Genomic DNA, 22413 nt, shown 5'->3' with positions numbered 1-22413 from the left:
GCTGTCTCCATCTTCATTGCACAAGATGCATGTGAGCAGATTGTGCTGTGTTTGATCTTAAGGTTCACAAAAGTGGCTTTCACAGACGGAAAAACAATTAAGAGTTAGTCACATTAATCACGCTTAATCTCTGACTTTTGTACTGCAGTATCCTCAGATAAGCGTCCCAAAGATATTAATGCCTAAGAACAACATATTCCAGGCACAAGATGCAACCAATATTGACATTTATCTGCTATCACATGAATCCAGTTATATGTCGGTAACAAGTAATATCTAACAAAATTATTCCCAATCTTAAAAGAAAAAAATATCCAATTTTCTCCGCTACTGTCTTACAATAGAAATTCAAGCAACTGCCCAAATTGTTTTCATAGGCCTTACTGACAGATTCAAAACCAAATAGAACCGCATACAATGGACAGACTCTCCTTAAATATGGCAGTCACTAAGTTGAAACTTTTGAACAACAGTTCTTTACAAGTATTGTGTTCAATATTGTGTTCATGATAGTAGAATTTAAATAATCATGTTTGAGAATTGCTCGATGGATGTCAAATCTGTCAAGAGCCGTAACTTCTGATACTCACCAAACAGAAAAAACTCACCCTCTAGCAGGTAGCAACATTTACCATAGGTTGCAATACTAACCAGCAAAACTTCTATTTTTTTATTACATACAGCATATTATGACCATGCTAAAAAAATGTCACAATGATTAACAGAGGATCAGGGCTATGTCACCAATACTGAAATTCTACTTCTAATCTCAGATGCTGACAAGAACCTTCTTAGCCCATAAACTTTGCATCGCTTGTGAACCAGACACAAATTAACCATTAGTCTCAAACAATGTGACCTGAAATAAAAGTACAAATAGGAGCATTGATTATGCTAAGCACCCTAAATTGCAGCTTCAAAAGAGACATGCACATAGCCACATCTAGAATGCACTATTGACAAAAGAAAAGATCTGCGATATTTATGAAAATGCATGTTAAAAAGTTTATGTAAACTTATTAAGAATGACAACTCTTATCAGGTATAACAACAATTCTTAGTAGAACTTACGAAGAACAAGCTGATAAGGGCATTCTTATCTTGAACAACAATGAATCATTAGGGAACTTACAGACATACATGCAAAAGAACAAAAAAACCATAGTCCAAAATGAGAGAAATCCAACTGTGATCCAATTGCACCTATGAAGGAATTGGTGAGAGAGGTTTTATCTTCTCCAACAACTTCTCGGCTTCAATAAACCCACCAAGTGGTCCCAAAGACAAATATTTTACATGTTTCCATCTGCTCAAATTCTTAAAGAATTAAAATATGTACTTCAAGGTTTTTCAACTTTGTTGGAAGATATCAAGGTAGAATAAAAAATAAATAAATAAAATAAAAGCAGAGGGATTCATTAACAGCCAAACAACTACCTAGGTATGAAGGGAAGAGCCAAACAGTGGAGGTGGAGATGGTGAACACTGTTCAATGGAGGCTGATGAAAACCAAATCTGCCAAAACCCAAAAGAAGCAAGAGGATCAGATGATAAAGCTTCTTTCAAATAATAAAATTCTGAGAGAAAAAAAAAATTCTCGAATAAAAAGTTGACTTCAGCTAGCCCATGAGGCCAGGACCTACTTCTTTCTAGACTTATGCAACTTCCCAAAGCTACTTTATTTTCATTCAATCCTTCATTATAAATGATAGTGCTATGATTAACAAGCACATTTGAAATTGAAGAGAAGGGTATTATCTACCACCAAGTTTCAAATAAATTCTGATAAGCAAAGTAAGACTCATGTCCTTGATACTCTCCTCTCACCCATCCCAAAAGGTAAGATTCAGCTCCTTCACCACCCAACTCATGCAGGAAAATATCATCGATTCTAAGGTACATTTTGCCAACAACGAAGTAAATGTAAAACTAATCAAACAACAATGAGCATCAGAACAGAAACCATACAATTTTCAATATCTTCATGGCTTTCAGGGGGGAAATTGAATTCTGATTCTTATAGCCATTTTCACATGTTGTCAACCATAGCATGCTAGTTTAAAGAATGGTTTCAACAGGGAAAAGGCTAGTTTTCCATATTTTACACCCTCATGCTGCACTATCCACTGCATTTAGAGGTAATACCTATATAAAATTAATGCATAGAGTAAGGCAGGTGGAAAAGGACACACCTTGTGACACATAAAATATGACTGTTTATAAAGAGGTTTAAGTAACATATTGTGCAGCAATAAACAGACGACAACCATCAAGTCAGGTAATGAAAGGCCATAAGGACTATTCAACATTGATCAATACTTATAATATAGTATATGAAAGAAGATCTATTTAGCAAAGTTCTTTCCTTTATTAGAAGCAATACCTGTATTGATTTGATTGAGGTGCATCTCTGCGTAACAAAGTTTGCCCCACATTTAGCATATGACTTACTGGAGAATAACAGCATTACAGCAATAACACAAACTTAGCTAAGGCAAGACTAATAATGAAAGAAGAAGAGGAAAAGAGGGAATTTTACCCAAAGCGTAGTCTTCATTTCTTCTTTGAAGATCTCTAACAGTGGGAATATGCTCCACAGGAATCACCAAGTAATGCCTATAAAAAAAAATTCAATAAATTTCCGATTTACTATAGGATTTCGTTGCGACCATGGCAATTTTATATTAAAAAAGTTTCAAATTTCAATAAATTTAATAACTTTTTCAATATAAGAGAAATTTAGGAAACCTGAAAGCAGAAGGTTTGATGTCTTGAAATGCAACGACCTTGTCATCCTGAGAATAAAAACAGATTTAATTACAACGTAATATCCAGGAAAATTCTGTTTGGTTGCTGGTTGAAGAGAAGACGATCGTGGAATTAACTTGGTAGCCAAACAGAGGATATAAAGACAAAGAGAGAAGAACGAACAGCGTGAAGGAGAGGAGTGGAGGTGGAACCGCGAGCAATTTGACAGAAGATGCATGGTTGAGAAGGTGAGGTCGCTCCCGCCATTTTACCCCTAGTTTGAGAATTTCCCAATCCCTAATCCCTAATCACGCTTTACCCTTTCCAAAACGATCTCGTATTATCTGATCTTTGCGTTTTAGCAGAAAGGACCAATACGGAGCGTTTATCTTTTATTATTGTATGATTTCCTCTTTCTTTCCTTTCCATTTTTTAGTCAATAAATTTCCATTTTAGTCTTTTTTTTTTAATTTTGAAAGATTTGTTAATTTTAGGCTTTAGTAAACAAATTAGTTGGCCATGGCCGGACAGAGAAAAACATACTAGCAGCAAAGCACCGCCATTCGCTAAAAGCTCTTTCCACTTCATTCGCATGAATGCTCTCATCTATAAAACCCTAATTCCCTCCATCTCCCTTCGCTTATCAACTCGTTTGACTTTGATCCTCAACTCATTCCTTCACTTCAAAGCACCCTTACCTCGAGCCATGAGTTCCTACTCTCCCCAGCAAGTCTTCCAACTCAAACTCGACCCACTCACTGGAAACTCAGAGTGGGTCGTCATCCAAGACAGCGACGAACTCCCAGAATGTTCCAAGGAACCACTTTTAGCTTCGACGTCGTATCTCGACATGCTCAACGATTCTCACCGGAACAAAGCCTTCCGTTTAGCCATTGACAAAACTGTAACCAAACCTTGCCACGTGCTCGACATCGGGTAACTCTTCAAAATTTAATAATCAACAGTATTAACTTTTTAGGCTTCTCCTGTTTCTTTAGCCACTTTCTTTTTTATATTTATTTTCATCTTTATATGGTTTAGTATTCGCAGAAGTTTAAATTTTAATCGTTAAAAGTTGTTCGTTGATTATTTGTATCCAAATCTAACAAGCAAAAGGAAGTAAATTTTGAATAATTATATCTTGAATTGGCCATTGATAATATTGTGCAGTGCGGGAACTGGGCTGTTGTCAATGATGGCTGCGCGAGCAATGGGATTAAACGGAAGGGTAACAGCATGTGAATCTTATCTTCCAATGGCGAAGTTGATGAGGAAAGTATTGCATCGAAATGGTATTGGGAAAAATATCAATCTTATTAATAAGCGTTCTGATGAACTCGAAGTTGGTGTTGATATTCCTTCTCGTGCTGATGTGCTCGTGAGTGTCAAATCATTAATCCTACATATGCATTGGCTCTTATAGTCGTATTTTTAAAAATGTTCAAGTTTTCGTTTTGGATGTTGAGAAATGGAAAGTTATGGTTTAATTGCTTATTTTCTAATGTTAATGCTTGTTTTCTGATAATGTAAGTGCAGGTTAGTGAGATATTGGACTCCGAGTTACTGGGGGAAGGGCTGATTCCAACTCTGCAACATGCACATGACAAGCTCTTGGTGGAAAATCCACTAACAGTGCCGTACCGAGCTGTTACTTATGGCCAGGTCTTCATCTTTATTTTGAACCATTAGTCTATTAGTTAGGTTGAAGGGTTGCAGAATCTTGCCATTTTTTTTGAGCATTTTGTATTTCCTCTCCTGATACTTCAGCTGGTTGAAAGTCCATACTTGTGGAAGCTCCATGATTTATTTGGTAGTGAAGCAAAAGCATCAGATGGTATTCATCTTGTTCCTACAGGCTTGGAGACCGTTATACATTTCAAATTGCAGCAGCATCCAATGCATTGTGATGCTATAAGGAAAGAAATAAAACTGGTAATCTTATTACATTACACACTGTTTTACAGCCTTCCAAGAAAGTCCCAGCAGTTTAATTCCTACTTAATTTAGAATTCATTCAGCTCTCAGAACCCTTCAAAATATTTGAATTTGACTTTTGGAAACGGCCAGACAGCCATGGGAAGACTAAGGTGCAAATCAAGATGACAGATACTGGTTGCATTCATGCTGTAGTTTCATGGTAATTATTTTTATATATGCAAGATTTGTGCCAGAAGTTTCTTTTCTAGAGATTGTCAATAAACTCTATGTGTTTGTTTGCAGGTGGATTCTTCAACTTGATCGTGAAGGAACAGTCTTTTATTCCACTGCTCCAAGCTGGATAAGTTCAGCAGCTAAAATAGGTGAGTCAGGTCCACAATTGTTTGTGCATAGCTCTTTGATCACATTATGATCTGTCTACTCTTGACATTCTTGAAAGTCAAATAACTTAACAGGGATTAGCATAATGCTTTTCTTATGGTTATTTTCAAATGATGTGAACCCAGTAGATGGGATCAGAGTTCTGCTCAAGTCATTTTCCTGTTCTGATGATATTTCCCAATCCCTAACAAAATAGAAATTATTCTCTGAGTTTATGGAGTAATTCTTGTCTGATGCTTCATTAGGAAGTGGGAATTGGTGTGACCACTGGAAGCAATGTGTCTGGTTCCTTCGAGGGAAAGGTATGCCTGTATCAGAGGGAGAAGAAGTTCTTTTGGAAGCTACTCATGAAGAGACTAGTGTCTCATATAATCTCAGTGTCCTAGGCTCTCAAACTGACATAAGGGAGCATGACCAAAGAATTGGGGATTTTCAGCTGTTAGTGTCACCAGAAAGAATTGCAACTTATGGAGACAGTGAATGGCGATTGTCCATGTTGGCAGCAGTAAGAAAAGCTGTAAGCTCTCTCCTCTCAATGTTTGTTCTTTTCCCACATCTTTACTTACAGCTGCATTCTAACAGTTATGGATGATTTCAAAATTTCTTGAGTAACAGTCAATATTAATTTTCTTTTCCACTAATTTTCTTCTTCTTTTTGCCCTATCTGTGCCTTTTGTTTTTGCATGCTTTTAATTGTAAACTCTATTGTTGCAGTTGCAGGGAAGAGTTAACCCATTATGTGTTGTTGCGGATGATAGCATTTTTTTAACACTTCTTGCTGCAAATCTTTCGAAAACATCACATGTAATATCATTGTTTCCTGGGTTGAGAGACAAGGGTGCCAAATATGTGGAAACTGTTGCTAAGGCAAATGCTTTTTCCATGGATCGTGTTGAAGTTCCTGAAAAGTGGAAAGCATGTTTGACCATGCTTGATACTCATGGGAAGAAGGTAACTTTTGTCCTGCTTCTGCTTTGGCTTGCTTGCCAGCATCACTTTCTTGTTGAAAATAACTCTGCTTCTATCAAAGAGAAAAGTAAAAATAAAAAAGCATATCACTCTGCTTTACATGTGTTCTTTGGACCCCTTTTTTTTTTCTTTTAATTTCACTTGTCTCTTTAGAAAATAAGAGAACGGCAAAGAGCTGGTTCTTAAGATGCAAACTTTCTAATGCATCAAATCCTATTGTCATATGCAGTTTTCTGTTATTTAAAAGTTGTCAATGATCTTTGTTTGAGCATCATAAAATCAATCCTATTCTGCTTGAATATGTTCTGATGATAAGATTTAATGTTCTAATACTCAATTATATAAACAATTCAAACAAATTGAGATCATGCCTTCTTTCACAGGTTGACCTGTTAATTGGAGAACCGTACTATTATGCAAATGAAGGAATGCTTCCATGGCAGAATCTGCGATTTTGGTATGTTCTCTTCTCTTCTTATCATAGCTTCCATAAGTCAGCTTGTTTAAAGATCAATGCTTATGTGTTTATTAGCCATTCACTCTCCATTTATCTGCTTCCTCCCTTTTGGTCTGGATTTAGGAGGGACCGTACCTTGCTTGATCCTGTCCTTTCAGAGGATGCATTGATAATGCCTTGTAAAGGAATACTGAAGGCCTGTGCTATGTCTCTCCCGGTAAGTTGGTATTTTCACTTTATCAAATGCTTCCCCAAGACTCCTTCATTGATAAAGGAAAAATGAATAAAGAAATAAAGAAACATTAGAAGGAATTTACCCTCTTTTATGTAATTTATACAAGTATGACATGACCACAAATTCTGTTCCGGTAACCTCTTGTACAGGATCTTTGGAATAGTCGCTGTTGCTTAGGTGAAGTTGAAGGCTTTGACCATTCTGTAGTAAATACTACCTTAGGGGCCTGTGGTGAATTACCAGCACCGAAAGAGAGTCCCTGTCTTCCTTTCTGTGTCTGGCAGTGTGGTGAGATTAAGGTAATTGATGTAATATACAATTGATTTAAGAATGAAAATTACGGTGTTGTTGCTAATACAACTGCATTAAATGTGCTCAGGAGCTAAGTGAGATATTTACCATCTTAGAGTTCGATTTCTTAAAACTAATGACTTCATGTTATGGAAAAGCACAGGTACACCTTCCCCCCCTCCCCAAAATGAAAAAAGAAGCCTATACTAGTTCAGAAACTATTAATGATGTTATTATATCCTTGCAACTAATTCTATGTCTTTCTTATAGGTTCAATTCACTGAACATGGTATTTGTCATGGATTTGTTCTATGGATGGATTGGGTGATGGATGCTGAGAATTCTATTGTAGTATCAACCAGGCCAGGTATAGTTGTAATTCTTTATTGGCCAAAAAGTGTAATGTATTTTTGCATGGTATTTACATTTTTGTCTAAAATTTTACCATAAACGATCATATAGGACATTAGAGAACTTTTATCATCTCACCATATTCATCAGGGGTTTTGTTGCATGTTGGTTCAGACCACAGATATTGGAAGCAAGGGGTTAAGCTTCTGACCAAACCTGTCGCAGTTGGAATCCATGGATCGAAAACCACCAATGAATTTGGTTCTACCATAATCGAAGCATTCTTCGATCCATCAAGTAGTGAACTCATCATTAAACACACATTTTCATGACTCCTAGCTTCATCATTAGGCTCATAACGAGAGCTGTACTAGTCTTTATTTTTCTTTTTAACTAATGGCCATGAGCTGCCCTCAAGAGAGTTTTCGATTAAAACCATTTTTATAGTCTCTATTGGAATTCCGGTTCCCATGGTTTCAGATTGAGTAAGTGTATGCACTTTTCCCTGCTTGTTTGAGCTTTCTATTGGGTGTTGTCAATGTGCGTGTATAAATTGAACAGAGTTCGAGAAACTTAGCCAAAGATAATTAACACATAATCTCCTATTTTCTTTTTTTCTTTTTATTTTAAAAATACTTATATTTCATACGACTAAGAAATCCTTGTAGCTCTAAAGACCCAACAAGAAAATGCTTCCAAACCCGTGAAATGAAAACAGATCATAACTTAATCAAAAGCATATACAGGTAACAATTTTGAGCTTCAAAAGATTGTGAGATTGAGGTGTTTGAATCCAAGGGAAAATTACAGAACTATGGAATTTATTCTACAGCCGGAAAATTACAAAAATATGTCGTTTATTCTACAATCAGAAAATTAAACCAAATAAACTAAATTAATTTCTTCAATGCCCTGGTTAGGTTGGTCATTCCACAGATGCACGTAAATAAATGTATATAACTGAAAATTTTGGTGATCTAATTGAGGTTCCTCCAAGGCATGTCGAGCATGCAAAATTGCCAGAGGTAACCAGAAAATCAAGTTAAAAATTGTGATTTCAGATTCTGTGTGCCACCTGGGGTATTTGCAACTCTTCATAATCATCCACAACCACCTGATTCAGAAATTTCGAATTGGTCAATGCCCTCATTACCATCTATCAAGATGATTTTGGGTTAAAACAATAAGAAAGAGTGATCTGTGATAGTAGTACCTCATATCTCTGACCATGGTAAGTGTACTCCACATGCAATTGCTTAGGTTCTCCAGGGCAAGGATCACAGAAGCCCATGATGCCTGACTTCTTTACACCATCATGAAGCTGCATCAAGAGAAAATCAACCAATCTTATGCTAATGGGAACAAACAAGCATGTACCACAATAAAGTCAAATTATCCAAATCTCTGTTGTATTTACTAAATGAACTTCTCAAGAGTCTTAAAGTCAAAAGAAATGCAGACTCCTTTTAGGTTTCCCTAACATCTTTTGGATGGTTTCTGGTGCAAAAGCTTCCATACAGTTACCTCATGCCCTAAAAGTTACTAGAGGGAATTTCATCCTACAATCTCTTTTGAGTTATTGACTAGTTAATCGAGGCAGTTATCACAGCAAATAGATGACATATATATAATCATACAGTCAACAAACAGGATTCAGAAGAAACAAACCTTAAGTTGCCCTGGATCGGTAACAAGGAAATTAAGAGGTAATGTTACATCCAACACTTGTGAGGCTAATTCATCATTTGTTTCTCTCAGTTCATCTCCTTTCTTTAAAGCTTTACGATTTCCATAAACCGCCTTAGTAATAACCAGTCCATCTGTTTCCTGTTGCTTATTTCTTTTCCTTCTGGCCACATTTTCTAACAATTGCTGAGCTTTTGCAGCTGCTTCCCTCGCCTCTCGAACCTTTATACACATCAAGTACAATACATTATTAAAAATTTTTAAACAAGAATCAGCTGCTAATAAAAATAGTAAGCAAGCCCAAAATATTTTAATCATAATTATTAAAAGTTATATGCACCACATCCCCAGCTGAAATATCACGAAAATCATTCATCAAAGCATGGCTTTACAAATGCATTGTAAAAGACTACACCGACTGCATCTTGGCTTTCATTCATGTGAGAAACACTGTAACCAACTAATAAAGACATTTAAATAGAAAGAAGTTACATCATAAATATACAACAGCAGAAGAATTCTAGCATCTTCATAAAAGTAATAAAGAGGCCAAAAAGGCATATAAAAATTAAGAAAACCTAATGCATTTGAGTAATCATACCTGGGTGGCAGTCTTTTCCATATTTTCTAAAGCCTTCTGTTTTTCCCTCTTAAGGTAATATGGTTTGAAAACAAATTTCTGCAATTGTACATACAGTGATAGTTATTTACAAAAGTATATTGCAAATAAGATATTCAAACTGTAAAACCAATTGGTCAAAACTTTAAGGACAAATGTAAGTGATTACCTTGAGTATAAAGTAAATTGATGTTGGAACTACAAATGCCCCAGTAGCTAACACAGGATTCAAATGCCTGGAAAGCAAAATCTGCATATAACAAACATAAGCAACAGATTTATATGCAAGAATAGTAATCAATGCAAAAGATCAATCTCTATTACAAAAATCCTAACATGGCAAACTAAATTTCTATTTCTTCCTTGCATTTAGTGTGCAATTTCTTTTGCTTAAACTTGTTTACATACAACTTCATACAAATAATTATTATCACACATCAATACATGGATCCAAAGTTCATAGGTAAGCATGCATTTGCACCTTCGCGTCTAAGCCATAGCATACCATCTCAACTTAGATCTACTTTCCCAATGATATATGTCCAAGTGTAGCTCACAATGTAGAAAATTCAAGTCATGTACACTTACAATAGAACCTTTTACTTCCTACTAAAACGTTGACAGTTAGACAAAGTTTTCTACATGATAAATTTCTAAATTTTATAACATAGGTTCTGGGTGCAATTATAAAGCATTTCATTCTGAGAACTCAAAATCATGTAAGGATAAAATATATTATCCTATGATATGATCCCATCCCAGTCTATACAAGCAGGAATTCTATTTCTGGATCTCATCCCAGCTGATCCCAGCACTAAAGGAAAGAAGTACTGCACATGAAAATCATACAAGCAATGGCATGCCTCAAATATAAATGATCTTTAAAACAAATCAGAGGACATGAATATCCTTACAGGAATAATTAACTTTTGCCCTCCACGGTGCAACTCAAATTTCCAAAAGATACCCTGTCAACAGAAGGACAGATTCAATGCAACTCAAATTTCGAAAAGACACCCTGTCAACAAAAGGAAAGATTCAAAAACCTTTTTGGTTTTTACCCCTATATGACAACAACGTCACATATATTAAAAAAGTATGGATTAACTAAACAAGTGAGTGTCAACAAAATGATAACCCTTGGTTGCAGGAACACATGATTTCTTCATAGCTATATTCATGAATAGGTAGGATTTTTCACCATAATATGGCATCATAATGTGAAATCCCTTTTGGCTAAGATATAAGTGATTACCCGAATTCCAATTGTATACAACATGCGGACAGTACTAAAATCAGATACTTTTCTCCCACCACCAACTTCAACCTCAAAAGCAGTGCTGGAAAAAAGAAAGAGTCAGAACTCGCTGCAGAACCTTAAACTTAGCAGCCAATGTTCTAACTAACAACTTAACAGAAATAGTTACTCATTGAAAGATGTAAATTTGATTGCCAAAGTGCCACAGCTAAATGACAGCATTAAACAACCTCATGTCTTGGTCAATTAAAGGATTGTTTGCATTAATAAACTTTAATCACTCTAAAGTATTTCCAATAAACTATTTGGAATAAACACATCTTTGACAGCATACTTATTGCCTACTGCATTGAAGTTTTCTTAACATACACTGATCATCAAACTGATCATTTGGATTAGAATTTGAGTTTTTTATGTCTCAACAACACTTCTGAATTTTCAAACAAATTATGAAAACTTGAACAACTGTCTATACGCTTGTGAGTATGTGTTTCAATTATTTTAACCCAGTTCTTTATCAAACATTTTCCATGATACTTCCCCTTCCCATAGTGAGATGCACCCTCTTTGAAACCACTTACCAAGAAGTCTTAGAGGAAGTTGCAGTTAAATGACACGAGGAACTGTTTCTCTCAGCTTCTTGAACAATATTCTACAAGAAAATGACACTTTTACAAAAGATTTTATTTTGTTTTGTAGAGTATCATCTGTATTTACAATGTTTTGATACCGTTTATGCATAACTCTACAGTCCAGATAATACAATACATGTAAACCTCATAAACAGAATGCAAGAAACATGTCACACTATACATTGCAATAGAAGCTCATTTATCAGCATAAACAGCAAAGAAGAAGAATAAACATTAACTTGCCTCACTTGTTAATCATCAGTATCAGTATGCAAACTTACCTTCCAATTCTGCCTGCAATACGACCATGAGATTTTGAGGAAAAACGACGTGTATAATGAGCTGATGCCCCAAAAGAATTTGTGCCAAACTGCAGTGCTTGAACATGAATGAAAAACATTAAAAAGAAATACAACCAGAATCGTGCTGGGAGAAATAGATAAACAGAAACAAGAGGTTTTGAAAATAAAACAAGAAAAGGAAGGGAGAAGAAAGGCAAGAATACTATTTTACATGTCATCTACTAGATGTGGTATCATTAGAATATGCACATGATCATTCATTTGTCCTTATCCTCATAAGAGGTTGAAACAGCAATATTGACAAATCATAATAGCTGAATCAATGTGACTACTATTATAGCTCCAGACTTCCAAAGGGAAAAAAAAAAAAACAAGCCCAATTTAGCATTCATCAGAGACAAAATGGCAACAGATTTATTAGTTCAACATAGGATAATCAGCTGTTGAGCAAAACTTCATAGTTGATCTCCACTCAAAGTTGACATAGGCAACATCAAGCTCTAGTTCCATAATCTGAGTGAGGAAACAATATGTTGCTTGAAATTATGGGATACTTAAGTCCGATAAACAACTGATCATCTTAAGCTAAGAGTGCAAGAAAGTATTGTAGCTTTAAGGGTAGCTGCAAATAAGGTCTTTTGGGCATCGAAGGTGGCTTCCACAATTTTTTATATGGAATTTGATATTTTATGGAAGGAAGCTCCATTGGGATTTTTCTATCTGTTAGTTATTCTGCCTTTAATTATACAATCTAGATAGTGAACATACTTACCTTCACTTCTCCAGAAGCAGACATATTTTGGTCTTTCTTTACCCATCCAACCCCAATAGATGGCTCTGGACCAAGCAAAAGTTCTATCTGAAAAAGAGGTGACCAAAAACCAAGATCAGAAGCCTCAAACAAATCAGCTAAAACTAAGAGTTACCATTTCACACTTCTACAGGCCAGAATGATAAACCAGCCAAAATTAAAAAGAAAAGTAGCATACATTTCCACTTGCTGTATCAGAGAGTTGGCGAGTCCAGGTATTTGAAAGATTGATCGAACCATCTTGCAGAGACTTTGCAATGGAAATTGTGGCAGTTGAGTGTAAGGATGTGTGACTGGAGAAAAAAAGATCAAAGAACTAAGATATGGAATAAAACTACTGAATAGACAAACAGAGTTAAAACTTGGAATGCCCTACCGTGTCATCTGTACGCCTACTAGACTACGTAAACCAGCTGATCCCATAAACTCAATGGAAGAAACCGAGGAAATCTGATGCCTAAATACAGCCGAGGCAACCCCACCACCAGAATTTTGTTTGACTTCCAAATTTCCACCAATTGCAAGAGCATTACGTTTCGATAATTGAGACTGAACTTCACTAGCCATAGCCATTCTGAAAAATTAAGCAAATAAGAAAATAAGAGAAAAATAGATAATAAGGAACAGCATATTTCAATCCGGTGCATACTTCAAGAAACACATCAAGACTCGAAACCAACACCAAAAATATATTAATGTGATGCAATTGTGAAGAAATGTCAAATTAAGGAACAAAAAGGGAAAGGGTAATACCCTCCTATAATGCCATCACCATCTAGAAACTGTGGCAATGACAAATTAGCCAGTATTGTACCAGAAGGTCGAAAATGCGTCGATATCTTTTCTTGTTCCTTTCTCCGTTTTAATTTTTCGAGTTCTTCTTTTATTTCTTCCACTTTATTCAACTTCGGGCCAAGCTCTAATCCAGAAGTCAAACCTTCCATACCATAAATGTCGTATATTTGCCTTTTGCTTTCATCAGTTAATATTTCATATGCTTCACAAATCCTTTGGAAATTCTCCGTAGCAATTTCCTTCATCTGAAAACATAAAAGAAAAGAAAAGAAAAGAAAAGTACTAACTCTAAAGTTAATCTTTCCAATTGAAAAGTAAAAAAAGATTGTTGGAATGAGAACAACACTTACATGAGGAGCTTGGTATTTGTCAGGGTGATAAACTTGAGCCCATTGCCGATAAGCTCTGCGGATTTCTTCATCGGAGGCGTCCGGTGATAGGTGCAACAGTGCGTACAGTTCTTTGCTTGGAGGTCCGCTGGCACCGTCCTCCTTCATCTTTTCTTCTCTTCAATTGTGAAATCGGAAGAAGAAAGCCGGGGGATTTGAGTCGAGTCAAGTTATGTTGAGAGAGAAAGGGAGAGCTCTTTAATATGTTTTCATTTTTCTGTGTGCTTTGGGGGTTTTAGGGGTTTTTGCTTGGCAAGCGTGGGGGTTATAATTTGCGCACGGGTCGGTTTTTGCTTTGGAAACGTCCAAACTATACGATGGCACTCGATCACTCATCATTTATACAGGGAAGGGATGGATCTCTTTTTAAATAAGATGTACGGCTGTGATTACATTGACTTTCTAAAACAATGTTCACAAGTTCTTTTGACTAATTATTATTCTTCACCATGGTTGCAAAATTCTCAGTGATTTGGGTTCATTACTCTGTGTTGCAATTCACCCAATTAATTTGTTCTCGCTTTTGGTTTGGAACTTCAGAGTTGGTTAGAGGACAAGTGTTTGTTGGGTCAATGCACTGTCATGGGGGAAAGGTTCAATTACATCTCAACAGGTTTAGAATTCTGGATCATAAGAGATTGGGTACATTGACTTGTTACTCTATTTTCTCTTTTCTTTTGTTCCCCAATGCTAATTCTTTTATAGAATTATGCTTGTATTGAGAAGATTGCAACTAGGTCCAGTAACCCAATCAAATCAAATACGATTTAAAAGAAAAAGGTTTGAGTGATTTATTGGGTTTATTGATTTAAAAAGTTTGATTCAATTGGTTTATTTAATCAATTCTCAATTTTAAAATTTTTTTAAAGATCAAATTAATATTTAATATAAAATAATATATATTATATTTTTTAAAAAATTATATAAAATATATTTTTATTACATATTTTATAATTATGAATAAATTTTATAAATTTTAATATTATAATTTATAAAAAAATATATAAAATTTTGATTTTTAGTCCAAAATCGAACTAATTGAATTAATTTGATATTTGATTGGTTTGATTTTCTTTATATGTGATTGATTTTGATTATTTTTTAAAAATATTTTTTACATTTGATCTTTAAATATAATGGATCCAACCATTTAATTGTTTAAAACTTTATCCATCTAATTAGTGAATTATAAACAGCCAAAGGCCCATATCCCATATGTTGTTTGGGTTCATATATTTCTCCAAAACCCCAAAAAACTCATCTTTGAAGTCCATATTTGATTGCATGAACAGAACATATCAAAATAGAATTTCGTTATACTAGGAACGAAGTATTGTAATTGTATATAATGTATAAAAAAAATTCAAATATAATTTGGTCATGGAATTCTTAGTAATATAACTCTTTATATACTTCTCCAGGCTACTCAACAAAGCCAAAGGAATGAACCCAAAAGAAGAAGAAGAAGAATACCAGAGCCATTGGATGAGGCCTCTAAAGATAGAAGAGAAATAGCCACACAAATCCAATCCCAAAACTAATCTCTAACAGCCATCAATTTAAGAAATGATTGGACAAGAGAATTCATAACATGCAAAAGTTAAATATTATTACCAGATTTGTCTTCATGGTAAAATTGTGACCTCCTTTCCCAAGGAATTGCCGTCGGCTGGGAAATCATGATGATTGTGACCAAGCTTGTCGCGGCCACATGCCCCTGCATTGGATAACGATCAACCAATGAATAAAACAGTAGGTCAATGATGCATAATTCAATCCTAGTCGTCCTAAAGAGATTTGAGAGTGATGGTAATTAGGATCAATAATTCAGATTAAGAGGGAAATCACACCGTTTATCCAATAAAAAAATGTCAAATTAATTTAAGCTTCCTTTGTATAATATTTAAAAAATACATTTACATCCTAACTAGTATAAATACTGTATCGAACGCAGCATCACAATCATAAATTCATATGGTTTGTTCTTTACCCATGCCCATGTGCATAATAAATGTAGACTTGTACGAGCAACTAATTGCACTCCGGAACAAAGCCATTTGGATTATTTATATTAATGCACAAGAAGATAAATTTTTTTATGTTGTTTTTTTCCCTAAGGATAAAATGGCGATTGGTGACGCTATTTTTGGAATCCATCAACTTGAATTATGGACCAAAGTAGGTCACGAAAACCTCATTCCAAATTATTCTAAATACCACAAAAGGACGCTACTGCAATTATTCTTCCTGACCACCTCATGGCTTATGGCAGGCATGGCAATACATGGTGAATGATAGTAGGGGTCATGGGGCATGGACTTCATTGATTTTTTTTTTCTCTTCTTTCTAGGGCTACAATTAGGCTTTTTAGTAACCTAAATCATGAGCCCATTAATTTTAGGATAAACCCTAGAACTTGAAAGAATAAAACTACTTCCTTTCTCTTTTTCAAAGAAATTACTAGAGTCATTTGGTCAAATTTACCTGATGTTTCAAGTTAAAACTACTGATTGACATGATCATTTAATACGAATGAAGAAACTAATTGAGGAATGGGATCATGATGCAAAGAGGTAGGTTGGTACGAAGATACAGATGTGCCTCCTCTTGTATAAATATGCGTCGTCGCATATTAATACGGAAAACTTGAAACATCATTCTCTTGATGAGACAGACCGAAGCTTCAAGGAAATTTCCTAAGGTCCCACTTTTTATTCAAACCTGAACAAATAGATATGTGTGATCAGAAGAAGTAAAGGAGATGATGTATACACTAGCTACTGGCTACTAGCTACTAGCTACCTCCTCAGTTGCTACATCACGAATCATCCGTATTACCGGATTTTATTGCAGCAGTATTTAAACAGTTAATGATGGAAAACCACGAAAGAGAGAAAATGAATGCTAAACAAATTTCTTCGAAGGAATCGAATTGGGTATGTTTACATATTTAAATTAGTATTGGCATGGAACGTATGTATTCAGTTAACAATCTCAAAAAACAATTTTTGTTTAAGAAATATGTAGATAAATACTATTGAAGTATCTGTGTTTTATCGACAAGGTAGGAAATGCTTTTGTCCTTGATCAACCCACCAGTTTTCCATGATTCATACATATATGAACAAAATGGCTTTTCCCATCATTTCCTTGCCCTGGGCCAAATTTGTCCAGCCAGTGTATTTAGTCAAGCAATGGTTATACGTTGATCTTGCTATGACGACATATGTAAGCAACAAGAAAGCCTTTGGTTTGCCAAAAAAAATCCTTTACCCTTACAAAAGCGAAAAAGCCAAACCATAGTTATTCGTTACTGTTTACCACATTTGCAAAAAGAGTTGAAATACGCAAATTCTCTTCATTGGCTCCGTCGTATAGGTTGTCCATTTCATTCCCTATAGAACCAAACCCAAACAACAAAATTCCAACTTCTCTTTCCCTAGGTTTTTTTTTCGTTTCAGTTCATAAGCTCCCATGGGGCTGCACCTATTAGCACTAGCCAAACTCCACCTCTTATCTCCCTCCCGTAGTTTCACTCCTTTACCTGCAGGCTTCATTTGCCCTTTTGTGCTCAAACTTTCCTTCAGTTTGAGGATTGTTCGTCGGGTTTACATCGATGTCATTGATGCATCTCGGCTCTTCCTTTTCCAGTTGAGTCAGATAGCTTTCGAAGCTGATCAGCCAGCTCCGGAAAATGGGGACAGATGGGAGCGAGCTCTTCGGTTAGTTTGCCAGAGGATAACCCATGTGAGAAGGTCTCCGATGGGACAATCTGACGAGGATAGCTTCCGCACTCTCACCATGCTTTCACTTTAGGGAGATGGTCATTACGGGTGAGAAAATGAGAATTTTATGATCAAAAGTTGAAATCTAATTTTCATGAGTATAAATATATATAGATATGTATATCTGGATTTTTCTCTTCTTCTCTTTAATTTTTTTCATCTCCTTGAAGAATGGAGAGGTGTTGGATGTTCATGGGTTTTCTGTGTTTTCAAGTCATCAAGAAACGTGAGATGTGATGTCATGGCTATGAACTTTTGTTTCTTAAACTTTTATGGTTGGCCAGAGAATCTGTCAGAAATGTTGATTTCAGTTAGTCTCATGATCATCCTACTCAATGAACAACAGTCCACTCCATTGGCTCTCTTCAAAAAAATTGGATAAAAACCCAGTAAATAACACTTGTGCAATGCCCTGGATTTTTGTTTTGTTTTTTTGTGTGGGTTTTTTTTTAATTGGATTACTTAATTTTAATTATCCCATACCAATTCGATATAAAGTATATATCAAAACAAAACACTGTATTTGACTGTTTACATGCTCCAATTTCACTATGATAAGCAAAACAATTTATTAACAAAGCTGTGGACTGTTGAAAATAACAAGCAAATAATTTTATCCACACGATAACACGGTGTCTTTCAGTTTTTATTTGACTGTGTCAGGATTAATGTGTGGAACACATTGGACTCGACTGTTTATGAGTTTAATTTGTTTAAAGGACGTACGTAGGAGAACACGATGTGAACTAAAGTTTGCGTTGCCTTAATTAATTTATAATTTCTGGTTGGCTTTTCCAAGTGTTCCCACTTTGCATATGATTTGCTTTGCCTGCATGTATGCCTTCTTTACAAAGAAAAAGTAAAGCTTCTATAACACATTTTCATTCAATTTTTATACTCAAACTTGACTGATCTGGTATCAAATTCAGCATCCATTGCTTAGAGAGAGAAAAAATAAGGTAATCAAAGCCAAAACCCAAAACTTTTGCAGAGTTTTCTCATAGTTATAAGGTGTACTATGGCTTTGCAAATGGTGGTTCTGGCTACCCTTCTATCCCCCTCTCATGGCGTAAGTCCCATTCTAGTTGGTTTGGCGTGCTCCTTTCTATTTAAACTCTCGTTCAATTTCAGCCTTCTTCGTCAAGGTTGTATTGATACATGTCACGGCATTAGGATTTTAATGTATCACATGGGTCAAATAGCCTTTGGCATTGAACCAGCTCTTGGCAGCAGCAGCAGCAGCCGCAGATGGGAGCAAGCTCTGCAGATGATCTACGAGAGAGCAATCAATGTGAGAAGGTCACCTACATCTGTTGATACTAGCTTCCATGCCTTCACTACGCTTTCACTTTGACCATTTAATAATAGTAATACGTTCAATTCAGTCTTTCATGTAACGTGGCTACTACATTTGTTTAGGTTCTATAGTTATTTTATTTCTTCAGAATTTATGCTTGTAGATGGATAACAGTTGTAAAGTTAGATGAGATTCCTCATTCAATACTTTTGTAAAGAAAAGGAATAAAATAAAAGATTCTGTCTTCTTCTTTTTCAATCTGACCTGTTGGTTTACAGGTTAGCATCATTTCCATAATCTGTTTCTTAGGGGTTAAGTGTTACTATCTAATTACTCGTATCTTTTTGCAGCAAAGTGTTATACAATTTTTTTGTTGAATATTTTAAATTGGAAATTTTTGAAGGTAAATATAAAATTTATTTACACTCGAGCATTTAGCTTATTAGTTGGTGTATGATTCTCTTGCTTAAATAATAAGGTTCAAATTCCCCTCTCTCAATTAAAAAAATATATTATTTATTTATTTATTTATTAGATATGAATTTATAATTTTTGAGATTCTTTTACAATAAAGAATATCCTTTAATTAATTTGTTCAATTTTTACTTCAAAGGTCTTATGACTTAATATTAAACGAACGAAGGAACGATTTAGAAGCTTTTCTTCAAAGGTCTTAACTTAATCTTGAATGAACAATTAAAAACTTTGCTTCAAGCTCACTTCAAGGATGTTATAACTTGATCTTGAACAAACAAACCATTTGGAAACTTTTGACTTGATTTTGAATGAAAGGATTAATTAGAGACTTCGCTTCAAGGAACTTTGGGTCTTGACTTGATCTTGAATGAATGATTTAGAGATTTCGTTTCAAGGGTCTTATCACTTGATCTTGAGTCTTATAACTTGATTTTAAATGAACAAACAATTTGGAAAATTTTCTTCAAGATTCTTGATTTGATATTGAACGAACGATTTAGAGACTTTACTTCAAGGGTCTTAACTTGATCTTGAATGAACAAATGATTTAGAGACTTTTTCGCTTCAAGGGTCTTATAACTTGATCTTGAACGAATGAACGATTTGAAAACTTTGCTTTAAGGGTCTTGACTTGATCTTGAACGTTTGAATTATTTGGAAACTTTACTTCAAGGGTCTTAACTTGATCTTGAATGAACAAATGATTTAGAGACTTTTTCGCTTCAAGGGTCTTATAACTTGATTTTGAACAAATGAACGATTTGAAAACTTTGTTTTAAGGGTCTTGACTTGATCTTGAACGTTTGAATTATTTGGAAGTTTTGCTTTAAGGATCTCAACTTGATCTTAAATGAACAATTTGAAGACTTCGCTTCAAGAATCTTAACTTGATCTTAAATGAAGGATTTAGATTCTTTGCTTCAAGTTTGCTTTAAGGATCATATGACTTGATCTAAAACGAATGACAATTTGAAAATTTGTCTTGACTTGATCTTTAACGAACGATTTGGATACTTCGTTTCAAGTTTACTTTAAGGGTTTTGACTTGATCTTGAACAAACGATTTAGAAACTTCATCTCAAGTTTTTTTTAAGGGTCCTGACTTAATTTTGAACTAACGATTTGGAAACTTCATTTTAAAGGTTTCGACTTCATCGAATGATTTGAAAACTTTTCTTTAAGTCCACGTCACATGATTTATCTTTAAATTTTTTTTTAATTTATTAATTTTGGATATGTAGCATCTTGTAATTGGATAATAATTGTTGCCTTTCTTCACAAAGTTTTACAGGAAACATGTTTGGAATCCAAAACATTAAAAGTGGCAAAGAGCTAAAAGACAATTTGAGTGCGGTTTCATTATTCATTTATTGTTTCTAACAGGAGGTTTTTCTTGAGTCATCATTCCAGGAAACAAAAACTCGTGCATGAGATAATACCAAGATCAAAGCAAAAGTAATAAATTAAATTCTGTGGTCAGAACATTGAGGAACTCTACAAGTAGCAAAATATCAAGATGACGTCTCTTTTCTCTTCTGGTGCCAAGCTAACAAAAAAATAAATAAATAAAAAGGATGCCTCGCATGTGCCCATCTCACCTTCTCCCCTTCTCTCTCCTTCAAGCTCCTATAAAGTGGTAAACTAATTACGAAAAGGATTATAGAAGCCAAGAGACACAAACGCACACAGAACAGAAAGCACACTCTCTATAAAAAGAGGTGGGCTGATCCATTAATCTCAGCCCATAAGAGGACAGAGGGTTTGCAATCTTTCATCCCAGAAAAAAAAGAGCATACAATTCTAGCCCAACAGAAACGAAATGGCCCAGTTCAACATAAAGGAGGGCATTCTTATTTTGCCCTTGGGCCTACTTAAAGAAGCATATAGCTCAAACCAAGACAAGCGAACAGGCCTTATTGGCTGGACCTGTTTCATCCACATTAGTCTCAAAGCATTTTTAGCCCAATTGCAACAAGCTCGGGCCACCTGCCTAATTGGAGCTGTGTATAAAATAATGATTTTATTTATATTTGATGGTAATTGCGTTAAGGAAGAAAATTTATCAAAAGAAAAAACGCAGTACGTACCGGGTTCCCTTCCTTTGATGGCACAGGTTGGTGAGAAGCCGTTATCATTTTGATCAGAACTTTCACACTTTGTTCCTATATATACAATCCCACTAACAGTCATATACGCTTGGTTGGTTTATGAATTTAAATGTCGGGGATATGACCACTTAGAGGAATATATAATTCAAAGCTAATACGTCTCATAGCACCTTCTTATTTGAGGAAACAGTTTAAATTAATATTCAACTAGACAATTATCTTCAATTTTTTTCTGATCCACCTGGAGTAGTGACAATACTCTTGAAAAGATAACACTATAATATTTTATAAAAGCATATTAGTTTAAAAGAAAAACAAAAGTGATGCCGGAGAGATTGTTTTTAATGTTATTCTAATCTGGCTAGGTAGGAGGCAATCAGATTTTGCATGGTACAAGTAACCCAATAGGATAATCCTCGAAAGCATGGGATATTCATCAATTTATTGAGTAAGACAGAGAAGGAAAGCCATCTTTTTTCCCTTTCAATTAATTTTGCAAGGAAAACTTGGGTATTTTATAATCAAAGTGATTGTTTATTCAATAAACTTGGTATTTGATATGTTTGACTTATAAGTTAATTTTTGCAAATCACTTGACAAAGTGAATAAAAAGAAAAAGACATTGGCTTGAAGTTGAACTGGCTTTCCGGCTCGTAGACTGCTTTGATCTAAAAAACTTGGTTATATCTTTTTTCTCTTCTTCTATGATTGGGTCCAATCTGAGAGGAACTATAAAAAAAACTTTGGGTGTACCATAGTACTTGGTGCGTGAGAGGATAAGGGAATCAGACCAAAAATTTGATCAGAAACAAGAAGCTACCGAATTCTTTATTGTTAGAAAAGAAGGCAAAGAAAAGTAAAAGTCCCAAAAGGCCGAAAGAATA

The 22413-nt window shown here is 35.0% G+C and overlaps 3 protein-coding genes and 1 long non-coding RNA gene across 6 annotated transcripts; 2 read left to right on the top strand and 2 right to left on the bottom strand.

The window, feature by feature from the left end:
* On the bottom strand, positions 428-3121 carry LOC18606267 (bifunctional adenosine 5'-phosphosulfate phosphorylase/adenylylsulfatase HINT4). Of its 2 annotated transcripts, XM_007039789.2 has the most exons (7): positions 2932-3117; positions 2749-2795; positions 2540-2616; positions 2384-2450; positions 1438-1515; positions 1204-1306; positions 428-859 (listed from the first exon to the last, which is right to left on the bottom strand). In XM_007039789.2, exons 1-6 carry the CDS (start codon positions 3013-3015, stop codon positions 1204-1206), a joined length of 456 nt encoding a protein of 151 aa, XP_007039851.1. In that variant the 5' UTR covers positions 3016-3117; the 3' UTR covers positions 428-859. The 2 variants fall into 2 exon arrangements, with proteins under 2 accessions (XP_007039851.1, XP_017972401.1); XM_018116912.1 differs by lacking the exon at positions 1204-1306 and having other exon boundaries at positions 2932-3121.
* LOC18606266 (protein arginine N-methyltransferase 1.6) lies at positions 3230-7855 on the top strand. Of its 2 annotated transcripts, XM_007039785.2 has the most exons (14): positions 3230-3684; positions 3919-4126; positions 4285-4410; positions 4516-4680; positions 4767-4885; positions 4969-5048; positions 5313-5584; positions 5782-6018; positions 6420-6493; positions 6617-6710; positions 6878-7027; positions 7108-7182; positions 7290-7386; positions 7545-7855. In XM_007039785.2, the coding sequence occupies exons 1-14, from the start codon at positions 3341-3343 to the stop codon at positions 7700-7702; spliced, it is 2199 nt and encodes a 732-aa protein (XP_007039847.2). In that variant the 5' UTR covers positions 3230-3340; the 3' UTR covers positions 7703-7855. The 2 variants fall into 2 exon arrangements, with proteins under 2 accessions (XP_007039847.2, XP_007039850.2); XM_007039788.2 differs by lacking the exon at positions 7108-7182.
* LOC18606265 (chaperone protein dnaJ 13) lies at positions 8155-14158 on the bottom strand. The gene is made up of 13 exons (XM_018118048.1): positions 13824-14158; positions 13432-13718; positions 13055-13252; positions 12857-12971; positions 12640-12726; positions 11847-11935; positions 10931-11015; positions 10590-10643; positions 9845-9925; positions 9658-9735; positions 9039-9278; positions 8584-8691; positions 8155-8484 (listed from the first exon to the last, which is right to left on the bottom strand). Exons 1-13 carry the CDS (start codon positions 13968-13970, stop codon positions 8428-8430), a joined length of 1626 nt encoding a protein of 541 aa, XP_017973537.1. The 5' UTR covers positions 13971-14158; the 3' UTR covers positions 8155-8427.
* On the top strand, positions 16996-19241 carry LOC18606263. The gene is made up of 2 exons (XR_001926882.1): positions 16996-17695; positions 18639-19241. It is a non-coding gene; the product is annotated as an uncharacterized LOC18606263 (long non-coding RNA).

This window comes from Theobroma cacao, chromosome 3 (genome assembly GCF_000208745.1).
Source record: "Theobroma cacao cultivar B97-61/B2 chromosome 3, Criollo_cocoa_genome_V2, whole genome shotgun sequence".
Taxonomy (NCBI): domain Eukaryota; kingdom Viridiplantae; phylum Streptophyta; class Magnoliopsida; order Malvales; family Malvaceae; genus Theobroma; species Theobroma cacao.
Note: the sequence above shows the minus strand (reverse complement) of the source record. Positions and strands in the feature narration are given on the sequence as shown.

Coding starts and splice junctions, on each gene's coding strand:
- LOC18606267 (XM_018116912.1), bottom strand. CDS start 3,015: ATGGCGGGAGCGACCTCACCTTCTCAACCATGCATCTTCTGTCAAATT. Junction 2,617..2,748: donor ATCAAACCTTCTGCTTTCAG/GTTTCCTAAATT, acceptor TTTTTTTTATAG/GCATTACTTGGTGATTCCTG. Junction 1,516..2,383: donor CCTCAATCAAATCAATACAG/GTATTGCTTCTA, acceptor GGGTTTTGGCAG/ATTTGGTTTTCATCAGCCTC.
- LOC18606266 (XM_007039785.2), top strand. CDS start 3,341: ATGAATGCTCTCATCTATAAAACCCTAATTCCCTCCATCTCCCTTCGC. Junction 3,685..3,918: donor TGCCACGTGCTCGACATCGG/GTAACTCTTCAA, acceptor AATATTGTGCAG/TGCGGGAACTGGGCTGTTGT. Junction 4,681..4,766: donor TAAGGAAAGAAATAAAACTG/GTAATCTTATTA, acceptor GAATTCATTCAG/CTCTCAGAACCCTTCAAAAT.
- LOC18606265 (XM_018118048.1), bottom strand. CDS start 13,970: ATGAAGGAGGACGGTGCCAGCGGACCTCCAAGCAAAGAACTGTACGCA. Junction 11,016..11,846: donor ATTGCAGGCAGAATTGGAAG/GTAAGTTTGCAT, acceptor TCTTTTTTCCAG/CACTGCTTTTGAGGTTGAAG. Junction 9,279..9,657: donor TGGAAAAGACTGCCACCCAG/GTATGATTACTC, acceptor ATGTGTATAAAG/GTTCGAGAGGCGAGGGAAGC.